The sequence below is a fragment of the Camellia sinensis genome, chromosome 7, assembly GCF_055761805.1.
Source record: "Camellia sinensis isolate YWXY chromosome 7, ASM5576180v1, whole genome shotgun sequence".
Classification (NCBI taxonomy): domain Eukaryota; kingdom Viridiplantae; phylum Streptophyta; class Magnoliopsida; order Ericales; family Theaceae; genus Camellia; species Camellia sinensis.
In genome coordinates, this window is record NC_138967.1 from 59,352,885 (window position 1) to 59,368,673 (window position 15,789).

Sequence of the window (15,789 nt, forward strand, 5' to 3'; positions counted from 1 at the left end):
ATGCTGTGTTATGGGCTGTATGCAGATTAATCCCCAACAGAGTAAGGGCTGTGTGTCCAGAATCAGGCAGTGGGTTGCTTGGGTTATTTTGCTGTTGGCTGTTTAGTTATCTGATTATTACAGTGCAAGTGTTCAATTTTCAGACAACCAATCAATTTCATTTACATCGAGGTGTAACATGATGAGATGCGATGCAATGCATGAAATGTGTCAATGTAAACACTTTTTCAGATAAAAAGTCCGTTTCATTTCATTGTCTTTTCAAACGTACAAGTTTTGGAAACAAAAATCTGCCTGCGGCAGTACAAGGTAATCTATCTACCAACCAAAAAGAAAAGTACAAAGAAAGAAAGAAAAGATAGCAAAAATCTGCATCTGTGTCAAGCACTCCGAAGGGCCGTCAGTCTGTCCTGGTCCTCTTCCTGGACGAGGGTCCAGGAGCATCATCAGCGTCGTCGTCAGAGCCCGAGCTAGAATCGCCTCCGGTCTCCTCCTCCGATGACCCTGCCTCCGCCTCTGACTCCTCGTCGTCGTCATCGTCCGGGACTGGAGCTCGCGAGCTACTCCCGACGTGAGTACGCCCTCCCCTGGTACGGGGAAATATCCTGCCCTCCTCATCTCTCCCCCGAGCAGGGACAGAAGGTCTAGCTGGAGCACCTCCTGCCATGGGAATCTGGAAAGGAGGCTGAAAAAGTACACGAAAGGGAAATGCATCAGAATGCCGTGAGCAGTTCATCAGTGCAGAATGCAGTATATGAGTACAGTGTATGAATGCCATGAGCAGTTTGTCAGTACAGAGTTTAGTGCAGAATGCAGTGTATGCAGTGTTCAGATACTGTGAGATCAGTGTATCGGGTGTTGTGCCGTGCATCAGATTATGTAAAGCAGTGAATGAATGGTTTGAGGCCAGTGTCAGAAGGACATACCGGTATGCTGTAGACGGCCAGGAGGTCAAATGTCCGCTGAAGCATCCCCATCATCGAGGCATTCATCGCCAACGACTGACGGGTGTACTCAGAAGAGGCCTGCAAAAGTATCAGATGCATTAGTATTCTGTGGAATATCAAGTAAACTGAAATGAATAACTGTACGAAGTGCAGTGATACATACCGGCGGTAGGTCGGGGATGTCAATGAACTCGTGACCAGCCGGTGGAGGGGCGAAGGGAATCTGATAGGTCGACCCACCCTGCCCCTGGAAAGTCAGTACAGCGGGCAGGGCAGGCCAGCCAGCTCCTCGTCCTCCCCGCGCTCTACCCCTACCACGGACCCGGGCCCTCCTCGAAGATCCAGCCCCTGCTCCCGCTCCGGCCCCAGCCGCCGATGCTACAGGCCTGGCCCCCTCTGCTCGACGACCGCTCAAGGGACGCATCAGGTACGTCGGCACGTACTCCTGATAGTCGCCGGTGCCTCGGAAGCCGGCCTCCTCCCAGCCGATGGAGTAATCATCCAGCTGCTCAGGGGTCAGCCCCTCGGTCTCCCTCATCTCTGCAGGAGGGTGAGCCGGGACTATCTGCTCAGGTAACCCCAGGATCTGGCGTAGAAAACGCTCCCCCAGGTACCAAGCCCGACAGACCGGACCCTCAAGCAAGATCCGGAAACGCGAGGTCTCCTCAGCACCAGGGAACCGACCCCGCATCGCCGACGGCAAGGAGGCCCATGGCCGCCATGTGATCTGAAAGTGACAGACAGTTTGTTATCTACTGTTATTGAAACATGCAGTGGGAAAGCGAAGTTAAACGAACTGAAAATAAAGCATACCTCGGCCGGAGTGATGGTGTCGAAATATCGGCGGAAGAAGCCGAACGTCTCCCGTGGTCGCCGGGTGCATCTCCCGTCAAAGCGACTCGAGAACGGGACAGCCGGAGGAGGCTCCGCGATTGGCACAGGTGCAAGCCTAGGGAAGTAGGTGTAAACCCACAGCTGCAAAAAAGATGTCAGTATGACTATCAGATAAAGCAGAATATACAGAATAAAGCAGAAATGGCAGAGCCGTGTGTTGAGCCGTGTATTGTGTGCAGTGTACAGTGTGAGCAGTGTACAGTCAGTGTAAAGCAGAATGTATGTGTGTGCCGTGTGTACAGTATACAGTGATTGTAAAGCAGACCGCAGTGTGTGCAGTGTACAGAGTACAGAGAATATCGGACAGAAATGAAAAGCGGAGAAGGAATGTACCTCCCAAGCTCGCCAGTAACCTCCGAGCAGCTGGCCACTGCCGCGAGAAGCCGAGCTCATATATCCGTACAGGGTGGCCAGAGCGGCGCCGCCCCAATCGTAGTGCAAGATGTCCCGAACGTCCACCAGTGCGCTGAGAAGACAGAGAGGCACGGTGTTCGCCCGGTCGGCGAAGATAGTAGTCCCGAACAGGAACATGAGGAAGCCGCGGGCATACCTCTCCACGTCCTCCTCGGTCATCTGAGTCTCCTCCCCCAATGCGGGCTGGACCCTGAACTGTGCCTCAAACCAGGAGTATCGGACGAAGCCTGGACGAGCTAGTGGTGGGGCCTCCCCCAGTAGATGGACCTGAGCGGCGGTCCACTCATCCATGTCGGTGTCGAAGGGGATCGGATCACCCCCTACCCCGATGCCTGTGAGCATCGAGAAGTCATAAGGGGTCATCGTCATGTCCCCTGCAGCAGAGAAGTGGAAAGAATCGGTGGTGTCCCACCATCTCTCCGCCAAAGCGGCGAGAAGAGGCCTGCATGTGGAGAGCCTAGAAAGCCCTCGGCAGAAGGTGCCGAAGCCCGCTCGGTCCACGATGCGCTGGACCGCATCAGGGAGCTCATCATACCACTCCCGTGCACCAGTATTCCCATACCCGCGAATGGTATGGGAACCCTCCTACAAACAGAAAATGACAATTGCAAGACAACATTCAAAATGCAGTTTTGAAAGGACAGATATGGCATGTATGCAAGTTTGTCAGATTCAGGCAAATACCGGGTGCCGGTGTGCTTACAGTGAAATACGTGTGCTGTGTCAGCGTGTTTAGGTGTTTCAGAACAGATGTGGCATGTATGCAAGTTTGACAGATTCAGACAAATACTGGGTACCAGTGTGTGTGCAGTAGAATACAGTGTGTGCTGTGTGTTTGGGTGATTCAGGACTAGTGCAGTGTGTGTGCATGTGTCAGTCACAAGCAGATATCAGTTGTATGTATGTTTATAGTCAACTAAGGTCTACGGCATATCAGATTTCAGCAGTTAGAGAATACAACTAACTATGGCAGTTTTGTATCCTACATTGCAGAAAGTAAAGCAGAAAGAAGAAAAATTACCTCGGGAGTGCCGAATGAAAGGTGGGAGGTAGGCTCGCGTAGTAGTAGCTCAGGCGCCGCGTACCTCTCAAAGCTCCGGAACTGACGCAGGCCGTCTGGGGGCAGAACGTGGATCGCCGGCCGGTAGGTCGCCGGGTCGAACGGGCGCTCGCTCAGTGGTAAGAGCTCGACCCCGGGATCCATCTCGTGGTCCGGGGGAGTCCCGCCACGTGGAATGTCGTCCGCCATGTAGAGAGTGGTGTGAAAATGGCCGGAAAAGGGAAAACTGAGCCGGAATGCGAAGAGTCAACTGAAAAGTCAACTCCCGAGAGGGTCGGAAATGGCCGGGAAGGCCGGAATGTGAAAAGGCACGGAAATGAAGAGGAAAGTGAGGGGAACAAACCCTGAAAAGGCGAGAACGCCGAACGAGGCACCGAAACGAGAATGTGATCGGTGGAAAATGTCCGAAACGCGAAGAGGAACGCGAATCCGACGACGAAACGAGCGTAGAACGCCAAGAAACGGGCGAAGAATGAGAGAGAAACACTCTAGAGAGAGAGGGCAAAGGTTTTCGGCGGTGGAGAAGTGAGAAAATAGGGCTTGAAGCCCTATTTTATAATACTCGAGGTGAAAAGACAAAACTGCCCCGTACCAGCAACTGTTTGCCGGTCGGCAATGTTTTGTGCCGGCCGGCACTTTTTTGTGCCGATGCAATTGTTTTTGTGCCGATGGCCAGCCGGTGGCCTCATATTTCGGCCGGTGGGGTTCCCACAGCCTTGTTTAGGCCATTTGAGTTGTTTTTGGTCTTCATAGCTGAAGAAAGTGCAAGAAAGTGCATCTCCGACATTCAACCGGCCTCCGTTTTGACTTCGGGCCGTGTCTCCAGTGCGTGGCACTCGAATTCGTGCAAGGTGTATCCTTTTTGTATCCTTTTGAATTCAAAAGCTACCCCATGTGTGTTGCACAAATTCATCACACTACTTCGGTGCATTACATCGCACTGTCGTGCGCCGCACATTTTCATTGTTATGCAAGTGTTACATGCGTTGCAACACGCACCCCTTTGCATTGTCGTGCACATTTCTCATGCATCATCATTGCATTTCCATTCCATGCATTGTCATGCATTCTGGAATACGTGCGTTGTTGCGCATTCAAGCCCGTTTACATTCCGTGTGGCGTGCGTGTCACACTGGTCATCGCACTGTTTTGTGCATTTCAAACCGTCGCACTGTTTTGTGCCTTTCAAAATTGTTCGCGCTGTTCTGCGCATCGCACTGTTTTGTGCCTTTCAAAATTGTTCGCGCTGTTCTGCGCATTGCACTGTTTTGTGCATTTCAAACCTCGTGCTGTACTGCGCATTGCACTGTTTTGTGCATTTCAAACCTCGCGCTGTTCTGCGCATTGCACTGTTTTGTGCATTTCAATTTCGTGCTGTTTTGCGCATCTCATTGCATTTTGCATGCATTCCATCGCACTGTCCTGTGCACTCGCGTTGCCTAACGCATTGCGCTATTTTGCGCATCATACCGTCGTGCAATACCGCCCGGTCTGGCGAGACCTTAAACACGCACGGTCTGGCGAGACCTTAAACACGCACGGTCTGGCGAGACCTTAAACACGCACGGTCTGGCGAGACCTTAAACACGTACGGTCTAGGAGACCTTAAATCCTTGGAAGGTGCAAGACCTTTAATGCATTGGTGTGCACACTATTGCTTTGTACATATTTTAAGCCGCGTGTTGTCGCGCATTCCATGCAACATGCATTTCATACATCATTTGCATCTCAAAAACAAAAAAACAAACAAAACATGCATTGCCATGCATAGATTTTGCATTCCGGTCTAGGAGACCTTAAATCCTCTGAAGGTGCAATTCCTTTGGTGTTCGTCGTGCCCGAACGACTTTTTCGGTGGTCTGGTAAAGCCACCTGCCTGTGCTTGCGATGAGTTCCTAGAAGACCAACTGGGACGGTGGAAACTAGAGTTCGAACGGCTTATGCCTAGAACGCAAAGGTTCGGGAGTTCCGAGACTAAAGTCTGGTTTAAATACCCAGAGGTTTACCCTCGGCTTGAAATCTGTATGGAAGCCCCATAGGTTGAGGCGGCATGTCTACGCCTCAGTTCTGGATACTGGACCAACCTAGTATATCACCCTGTTGGTAAGATAGGGAAAGTTGCAATCATAGTCATTGCATCATAGTGCATTGTCATGCATTTGCATTATAGTTTGCATGCATTCATTGCATCACCTTCCGCCTATGGCTTGCGCCTTTCCAGGTTGAGCTTGGTCTGGTATGTGTCCTTACATTTCATGTTAAAACACAGTTCTGTATGTGTATCGCGCCGATTCCACGTTGATATGTTGGTTGAGGGTTGCGGCACCTTTTCTGTGTTACACATGGCTCGTACGTGTGCATGCCTTTCCTAGGCAAGATTTGGTTTGGCTTGTATGCCATATCCATTGTATCCATATCCATTCCATTGCATATTTGTAGATATTGCATTGTAGATTGCATGCATTCATTGCATCACCTTCCATCTATGGCTTGTGCCTTTCCAGGTTGAGCTTGGTCCGGTATGTGCCCTTACTTTTCATGTTAAAACACAGTTCTGTATGTGTATCGCGCCGATTCCACGTTGATATGTTGGTTGAGGGTTGCGGCACCTTTTCTGTGTTACACATGGCTTGTATGTGTACATGCCTTTCCTAGGCAAGATTTGGTTTGGCCTGTGTGCCATATTCATCCATTACATTGTAGTGTAATTTTTGCATCCGGCATTAGGATCGTAGTCTTTTCTCCAGCAGGTCGTTTCCCCACTTATGTCAATTCCACCCAATACTTGTTCTTGCGTCTGTCTACAATACTCATAGTTCAGTTGACCGTTCTATGGTAGACAGACTTGTTACCTCCATCAATCTATTTGACATAGGTGTGGTTTCGAACCGTTCGTGATTGGATCACGATCGAAATGCTTTGCATGTAGCTTGCATTCTTTCAATTACATTGCATCTTCATTTGCATTGTTTATACATTGTTTTGTATATATTGCATTTCGTTTTGCATCCACACTTGCATTGTCATGCATGTTGCTAACAATATTGTACCTGTTAAGTTTGTTTTCTTTTCAGGCACGATATTGTGTGTACGGTTCATTCGAGGCTGGTGCAACCAGACGAACCGGACAGGTATTGTATCCTCCGAGTGAGACGTATTGAGAATTCCATAATTCTCTTACATCCTTTCTGCATTGTAGTGTAGTTTGGTATGCTAGCTTAAAACTGTCGCATGTTTGCTTCGTTACAGCTTTCTTTGCATGATCATAAGTTATGCTCGGCTTCGTGCATTGTCTTGCATCTCGGCCCTGCCTCCGGGCGCATACCTTGTTTGTCTTGCATGTTTGTCTGAGTCTTCGGCCTTGTCAAAAATGGGTCGTCTCTGGGCTTTGACATTCACTCCCGTCATTGTTATGACTTTCGAGTTCTGTCAAAGAGGGGCAACTGTAGACACCCCATTTTTGACCGTCCTCAAGACTTGGACGTCATCGTTTGAACACTCGGTGATTATCCATGTTTGTGTTCGTTTGGAGTTCCCGGAGGCCTCGGCTCGCGCGCCTTGCCTCAGGATCTCCGAACTCGGCCGTTTAGTGTCTGGTTTTGCACCAAACACTTGTGTTTTGCCTTGGAAAGGCAGGGTAGGGCTTGTAGACCATCCCCACCCACCACCGGCATTGGCTAGATGCCACCGGCTGGTTTTTGCTGCCACCGGCAATATAGTTTGCCGGCCGGCACTCTTTGTTGCCGGTCAGCACTATTTTGTGCCGGTCGGCACTTTGTTTGGCCAAGATGGCATTTTTTGCCGGCCGATTGCTGTTCATCTGCTTTTGCAGATATTTTTGGACAGCTGTATTGCTTTTGCTCCCCTCCATACACGTGTATGGAGGGATCTTCCTCTTGCAAAGCTTGTCTTGTAAGCTTTACAAGAGGCATATAGAGAGGAACTCTCTCTAAGGCAGAGGGGAGAGGCTTAGACATTTTTGAGAGAAAAAAATACAGAGGAGAGCTCTGGTTTTCTAGGGTTAGGGTTAGATATACACTTTCTATCTCTCTTTTCCTCTCATTTTGCATACTAGGTGTTTTGTGTCTCATTATTGCACACAAACACCTAGTGTTTCACCTTCCTCTTGGAGCTGAGGTTCTAAAGAGTGTGTTTTGAAGTTTTGGTCTTGGATTCAAGCTCAAGGAGGCCATTGGAGCATCTTTGTTGAAGAAGGCATCAAGGGTGAGAAACTAGTCCATTTTTCCCCCTTTTTTGCATCAATTTTCTACTAGTCTTAGAGCTGTTTTTGTGATTATTGTATAACATAAAAAAGTTCTTTTTTTAAGCCCTCTTTGTTGTTTATTAAGAGTGTTTTGTTGTTTGAGGGTTGTTGACCACCCTTAGGCCTCAAAAGGCCTCATTTTGAGCCATTTTGTGTTAGCTCCGGGATTTTGGTGTTGAGGTCTCTTCACCACTGAAATCTTGAGGGATTTCAGTGGTGAAGATGATGCTTTGAAGTCCCAAGAAGGAGAGGGCCACCCCCTCTCCTTGTTGTCCTTGAAAAGGGCACATTTTGGCCTCTTAAGGAAGCCTATGCTTGAGTGTGTGTTGAGCATGTTTGGTTTGTTTTTCATGCTTATATATCCATGATATTACATGATTTAAAGTTGGTTTTGGAACTTCATGCATGTTTAGCATAGTTGCCATGTAATGCCCTATTTGTGCCTTAACATGTTCTAGGTTGTTAGCCTTTGTTGGAGCATGTTTTAGGCTTGCATTTGTGAAGTTTATGTGCTTATTTTGACATGTTTTAGCTCTGTCCATAGTCATTTGGGTTGATCTTTGCATGCATTATATAGCTCATTTGTATTTGGGCTTGTTGGCCTTGAGTATGTGCATGTGTAGCATGCCATCTTTGCATTGTTTTGGTGATTTGGGATCATTCTACATGTCATTTCAGTCCCATTTCCATGCTTGTTTGATTGCCTTGCATGCCTCTTTAATGCTTTGAAAGCATGTGTTGCAATGCTCCATGTTTTGGCCATGGTGTATGCCTTTGAATTTGGGCCACTTAGATGCCATCTAAGGAGTCCTTTGGCCTTGTTTTAACATGCTAAAAATCTGTTTTTAGTTGTTTAATGCATGCCATGTTTGGTCATGTTAAGTGTAGTTCAATGCCTTATTGATTTGCCTTGAACACTTGGACTATTCGTTGCATGTTTTGGCTTGATTTTGTTGCTTGGTTTGGCACCATCCTAACATGATTTCAATACTTATAATGCATGCTAATTGTCCATGTTTGTCCCTTTCAAGTGTGCTTGAATATTGCTCATTTTTTGCTTAAGTGTTGGCCCTTATGTGCATGTGTGTGTGTATGCCATTTAGCCCTCACTCTTTAGCACTTATGGCTACTGTTTTAGGCCTTTTTGGAGTTGCTTAATTCATGTATAAGTCCATCTTGCCATCCATTTGCATTGCCATATGTATGCTTGCAAGATTGCATAAGTGCCTTGCCATGCCATGTTGCATTCCTAGCTTGTATGCCTAGGTTGCATTGCATTTTGCATGCATGCCTTGTTCCTTGAATTGGTGATAGGGATTGGGCCTAAGTTGTTTGATTGGTTTGCATTGCATTTGAAATCAAAGTTGCATACTTGGTTCCTTGGGCCATCATGCATGGAAATGCGTGATTGGTGGTCCGAGAACCGAGGCACATGTCCCTTTGAGTCATTACAATGATAAGAGACATGGTTGGTGCATACATGCTTTGAATTGTGCTGCCATGCCTTGTTTTGCCCTCTGTTGCTGTGAGTTGCAGGTTCTGCAGGAATACTCTGCCGACCGGCAGTGTAATGTGCCGACCGGCACAATTTTCTCTGCCGACAGACCCTATTTTGTGCCGATGGCCATACAACACTGCCGGTGGAAATTTCATCTAGCCGGTGATGATCCCCTCTGTCCAAGGATGCAGTCCTGAGGCTTTGACAACCTCCAGAGGAGGAAAGGGAGGAAAATAGAGGCAGCTTGCGCATGGCGGCGCGCTTCGCGAGACGTTTTACTGTTTTCCTAAATTAGTTAATTTGTTAATTAATTAATTTGTAATATTTAATTAGCTTGCGTAGTTAATTAATTTGTAATATTTATTCGGTCCCTCCGAGCGAGGGCAAATCTGTAATAAGTGTGTGTGGGTGGTGTGTATGTCTTCCAACCTCACTTCTTTCTTCCCTTTTATTTACCTGCTTATGATGGTAGATTAGGGCACGTTTAATTTAGCATACCTCATGCTATGCATGCGTGCATCCATGCATTCGTATTACATGCATTAGGCTCGGTACATCACGCTAACTGCATCAGTACTTCAATTCCAAATTGAATATGTGATAATTGTGCATTTTGACATGACATGTTTAAGATAGCCGAGCCTATTCTAGCGACATTTTGTATGCGATGCATTAGGCACTTCACATGGACTTGGATCATGCATGTTTGCTAACAAGTTCTTTGTTTTGGCACGGAGTACTAGGTAAGTATTTCCGCTTTAGCATATCGCATGAGTGTGAATGTTACCATGATAGCATGCTTAACATGTGGCTAGATGCTTATGTGTTAAACTGTTTTGAAGGCCTGTGGGTGAAGGCCGGATTGTTTGAGTTGGAAAAACTCGTTGAAATCCGTATTTTAGCCTACTTGCGAGTAGCAAATTCCAAAGCATTTTCAAACCAAACGGATATGCAATGTTTATTTCCAAATTAGGCAATCTAGTCTATACTTGTTTGCTGTGCGCATAACATAGTAATTCTAGGCTAATAAATGGAATAAGAACACGTAAAGTTTTCAAAAACGGATATCACGGTTAGTAGAGGCCGGTCTTCGGACCGGGCGAAAGGGGGTGCTCATAGCTGACCTTCCCCGATCGTACCCAAGCTCCCGAGCCGAGACAACTCCGGTGATGACGGACGTGTGGCCTTCGGCACCGAGTCAGGGTTTCCTAAATTTCCCCATTTTAAAATATTTAGGTGGCGACTCTGTATCTGGCAAAGCAGTCCATGTTTGGCACTACTTTTTCAAAAATCTGTTTCTCAAAACGATTTGCCAGATTTGGACTCTTTGGTTCAGATTAAGAACCGTGACACAAATCGAGTCCGAACTGTAGCACGAGGTCCCACGCGGGCGCTGTTACAGATATTATTGATGAAGAGATCATGGCTCCACCAAAAGGACCTCAAGCCACCCTTAACCTATTACCTCCATATCTCAATCTCATCCATACACTGCCATCTACCTACAACCCTAGCATATACATCACCCCGGCCCATCTACCAAAGCCTGAGGTGTTTATCCCAGAAAGCATGGACTTGTGCATGATGGATGCACTTGTACCCCAATCATCTCAAACCCATGAACCCACTACTTCTGAGCTGATGAGCATGATCAAAGATCTTTAGAGAACAGTGGCAGATTTAGCCTTTGGGATATTGGCTCCGTCATCGACCACATCACATGCCAAAAATTTCAAGCCAAAAGGCTCCCCAATCTTGGGGCAAGTTGCAATCGAAAATGGCCAACCTAAAGCTATCTTAGGTCTGGGCAATGACATGTCGACAACAACTGGGCTCTGCTCTGATATAGCAACCCAATCCCTTGGCAAAGTGGAGGCGAGTGGTAAGAACAAGGTAGGGTAGGCATTGGTCCCTATGAACATCTTCAATGGGTCATTGAGGCTTTGAAAGCCGAAGGACTGAACAAACAGCAAGTGCTCGCAATTGTTGCAAAGACTGTGGATGAGACTTTTGCCGCTCCGGATGAGAGTATTTTGAACCAAGGGGCAAGCTGAAAAAAGGGATGTCATACCAGAAATGCCCCTTTCAGCTCCAATCCTACACTTGGAAGAGATCATCAAACTTAGTCAACACCTACCAACCCCTTTGCTAGTACATCCAATATAACTCCATAAACCTCGAAACACCAACCTTGAGGCCAGAGGGTCTTCACCCCGCTTTATATGACCTTGTCCAAAGCTCTTCAAATCCTTATAAGACAAGGCCATCTCAAACCCTTTGAGCCTCGGCCTTTTTCGGATCCCTTTCCAACTAAGCACAATTCGGCTAAGTACTGTGCCTTCCATCAACAAATCGGCTTTGACACTGATAGTTGCTTTCGTCTTCGCCATGAAATACAAGATCTAATTGATAAAGAGGCCATCGTCGCACTAGGTCCTACAAAGTCTATCGTTATTGGATCGATGAACTTGGGGGATAATGTGATTATGTGATTGAGGGATGAACCATCTGCTGATGGCGCTCATTTTACTGTGGATATGGTGGATGGCACGCACTGTTTTGAGTAATGTGCGAATATTGTTTATTGTACTTTCTGACTTGGGTATTAGGTCAGTGTTATTGTGTTGTTTTGAGTCTGTCTTGTTGTATCGAGTCAGTCATGTTGTCTTGTAGTCAGGTGGTCTCGGGGGTGTTACCTCGGACATCACTTTCTTGTTTTGTGTTTGTCTTTTACACCCTTTCTTTTGCGTCTGTTTCTACCATTGAGCTAGTTGCACCAAAAGATCTGAATGAAATAGCAGAGATTTTCATCTACTTTTTCTGTGCCTTTAAATCATTGCATTGATCTAAGTTTTTCAAAACTTTTCTAACACTATGATGAAAACAAAGAGAAAGGAATTCCTCGGGATTTGTAAAAATTTGATCAAACTGAGAGAAAGATAGGTGTGGTAAGCCCTTAATGAATGAGATCATGTTTGTTAATGTGAGTACTGGGAAGGATCCTGTTGTGATCCAGATTGGTTTTGCACTGTCTTCAGCGCGAGCGACTAGTCGCGTTATTAAAAGATTTCAAAAAAATGTTTTGCGTGGTCCTGCGAAGGCATGCCTGAAATTGATCTTGAGATTGTGCAGCATAGGATCGCTCTCAGTCTCAAGACTCAACCCCTTTGCTTTTAAACCTTGAACTTTGATTTAGAATATTCAACGATCAACCAAAATATGAGGCTTGTATAGCCGGATCAGAAGCAGCCCTTGAACTAGGGACAAAAAGGTCAGATCTCATCAAAGGAAGCTAGCAAAGCTAGATCAAAAGTTACCCTTGAACTGGGGGCAAAAATGTCAGATGTGCTCAAAGATTCAAAAAATGGGTCATTCCGCAAACTAAGATTGGAAAGAAAGGTAAATCCCAAAATGGAGAGAAGAAAAGTTTTACTGAAAGACAATCGAGTTCCTATCCACCCACAACACTAGTGGCAAATTCAGACCCGATTGGATGGATTCCTATATCATCAGCGAACAACAGCCATTCTCTTGGATTTAGATGGCTTCGAGATCTCAAAATTGATCAACATGGACAAGTTAAACTTTTTTATCCTTGAGAGGCTCGCCGGGCCAAAAACCCAGACGGGTGACCCAGGCAAAAGTTATAGCAAAGAAAAAAGAAGAACAAAAGTGAAAGAAATGGAAAAGAAATGAAAAGAAGAAAAGAAAAAGAAAATGAAGAAAAATGAAAAGAGAAAAATAGCTCGCAAGGTTGAAAACCCAGAAGAGCGGCCTTGGCAAAAGTTAGACCATAAAAGGAAAGTGTCAACACCCGAGTGAATCTCAACCCGGAACTACGTACGGCCTGATTCCCATGTTTGGGATACGTAGGCAACTTCATCCAGAAGTTTGGCCCCAATCATTTCCAGCCTGCTCGGCTCATCTATGTTGATTTGTTTACCCTAGTTCAACTCGGCTATCCTATACATGTGCAAGTTGGCTCAGCTTCGTTCAAATTTGATTGTCCTATCCCGTTACAAGATTCAACTGCAAGAAAAATCAAGTTCAAATCTGAGGTTGTGCATCTCGAGAGTAGATTCCCTATTGGTTGAGCAATGGCCATTTGCAAAAATAATTTTGAAGATTTTTAGTGAAGTTGACTAGTTTTCTCAAAAATTATTCCATTTTTTCAAAGCTGGATCATTTCTTGGACCCTAGAAAGGAACATTTTCAGTGCTCACAACTTGACTTGCATGATTTCAAATCAGAAAATCGAATAAGCATGCTAATCTAACTCTCATGTTGGTCAAAATTGTTTTAGTAAAAAGCCAAAAACAAACAAAAAAAAGGGTCAAAATGATGAACTAGGGGCACAGTTGAGTCAGGTGTTCTGTCTTTTCCCCGTTGTCAACATACTTGCTAGAAAGGGCACCATACTCGCAAGAAAGGGCACTATACGTGCCAGAAAGGGCATAACTGAAGCTAACAGCAGATGATCAAAAGACTCTCTCATCTTCCAAAGTAGCGAGGTATCAAGCCAAATGCGAAGCACAAGCTAGAATGGAGTCAAATATTCCACTCCCTCATCTGGATAGGTCTGATCACATCCAAACTGGCCAAGGACATCGTCAACCAATGTTAGTTGCAAATCTGCTACACATACAGTCGCATCACAACCCCTCTGTGGAAAAGCTCAATGTTGTGAGCAGAAGAAAGAGAATCTAGTAGCACACTAGGGGCAATAGCCCACAACTTCCTACTTATCCGTCAACCACCTAGGGGAGGGATAAAAAAATAAGAGAGATTGAAGAATAGAGAGATGTGCATTGAGAGAAAAAGTAAGGAAAGGGCTTTTCAGAGAAAAAAAGAGATTGAGTGCCAGAGTAATGTGAGAATCACAAATGAGAAAGGGTGGGAAACAATATCCGAAGAAACAGGCTCCTCATGAATCGAGAGGTCTCCCACTGATGGATAGCAGAATGTTCGAGTGTTGTTTTTGTTGTTTTGGTTTGTCTCGGTTCTTGTTTTGAGTCGTTTCGAGTGTCAATAGATGTGTTTAGGTTGTTTTACCTTTTTTTTCCGTTGTTAAGTCGTTTTGACTGTGGTCTGTCATAGGCTCAATACCCGGTTAAGAACTCATTTCTTAATTTCAGTTTCAAAAATAAATCATTTTGTGCTCAGAGTGCTGTGTTGTTCTCCACATTTGTGCAAAACAGGATTTGTTCTTTCATAAAACTGCAGGGTTCAACCCAGGTCATGTGAGAACAATTGAATGAGGACCTATTTGAAGTTATATGGGTTCCAGACTACAAAGCAAAAGAAAAGAGGGAAAATGTGGGGCATCAGAGTTTGTTTCAACTTCAAAAAGTTCCGACATTGCATTCCGGATATACCTCTTTAGTCCTTGTCAATGCCCCGAAGTATGAGTGTACCTCTACCTCAAGCTCAAGCTCAAGTTTGCTTCAAGCTAGAATGGCGATCATAAGTGCTCTTCCTGAGCACCATTCCTTGCCCGAGATGTCTTGGCTGTGTTTTGCAATGAGTTCCTAGGAGATCAACTGAGATGGTGGAAACTAGAGTTCGAATGGCGATGCCTATAACATAATGGTTCAGGATTTCCGAGACTAAAGTCTTGTTTGAATACCCAAGGGTGTATCCTCGGCTTGAAATCTATATGGTAGCCCCATAGATTGAGATAGCATGTGTGCGCCTCAATTCTGGATACTGAACCAACCTAGTCTGTCACCCCGTTGCAGAATAGAGAAAGTTGAGAATATGATCAGGAAGACAAGCGGCATCCGTGGCTTTTACATGCAGAGGTTACCTATGTCAGCATTTGGGGGCCTTTGAATTGTGAGTTGAAGGTAAGAGTTCGAAGAACAGAAGAGGGAGATTCCTGTCAGAGTAGAGCGGTTCATTGCCACTCACCCCATGAGGTGCTTTTTAAAGGGCCGTGTACACACCCCATTTTTGACCGTCCTCAAGACTTGGACGTCACTGCTTGAACACTCGGTGATCATCCATGTTTGCATTCGTCTTGAGTTCCCAGAGGTCTTGGCTACGCGCCTTGCCTCAGGATCTCTTGACTCGACCGTTTTGTGTCTGGTTTTGCACCAAACACTTGTGTTTTTGCTTTGGAGGGTAGGGAATGGCTTTTGGGACATCCCTACACTCCACCGGCCATGGCTTGAGGCCACCGGCTGTGTCTTGTTGCCATCGGCCAAATGTGATGGTCGGCCGGCCAATTTGACTGCCGGTCGGCCACTTTGATGGCCGGCCGGCCAAATGTGGTTTTCAACAGATATTTCTGTATACAGCTGGCAACTGTCATTCCAGGCCATACCCCAGCCCATGCCTGGACGTGGGAGCTCTGAGGATCTGCAGACTGATACATCTCTATATCTGTCAAGCCTCTTGACAAAAAAGAGGAGAGGACACACAAGGAGAAAAAAAAAAAGAGAGATACAACTTGGAGAAAGAAATTTTCCTCTCTCTCTAAAAAAATTCTCAGCTCTCTCTCCCTATCTCTCTCCCAAACCCTTCAAATCCTAAGGTTCTTGCACCATTTACCCCACACCTCATAGCACAAGGCTTCCATCCTTCATTCCATCACTTTGGGATTGTTTTGGAGAGGTTAAAGGCTCAGAAATTTGGTCCAAGGGCTGCTGCTTCATTGGTCTTCAAGGGTAAGTCCTCTTCTCCTCTTTTCTTGCCTTATTTTGCTTTGTAT

At 46.0% G+C, this 15,789-nt stretch overlaps 1 protein-coding gene across 1 annotated transcript; it reads right to left on the reverse strand.

The window, feature by feature from the left end:
- Window positions 1-300: 300 nt before the first annotated feature.
- LOC145794666 (uncharacterized) lies at window positions 301-1,020 on the reverse strand. The gene is made up of 2 exons (XM_082877068.1): window positions 927-1,020; window positions 301-685 (listed from the first exon to the last, which is right to left on the reverse strand). Exons 1-2 carry the CDS (start codon window positions 990-992, stop codon window positions 401-403), a joined length of 351 nt encoding a protein of 116 aa, XP_082733194.1. The 5' UTR covers window positions 993-1,020; the 3' UTR covers window positions 301-400.
- Window positions 1,021-15,789: the final 14,769 nt, after the last annotated feature.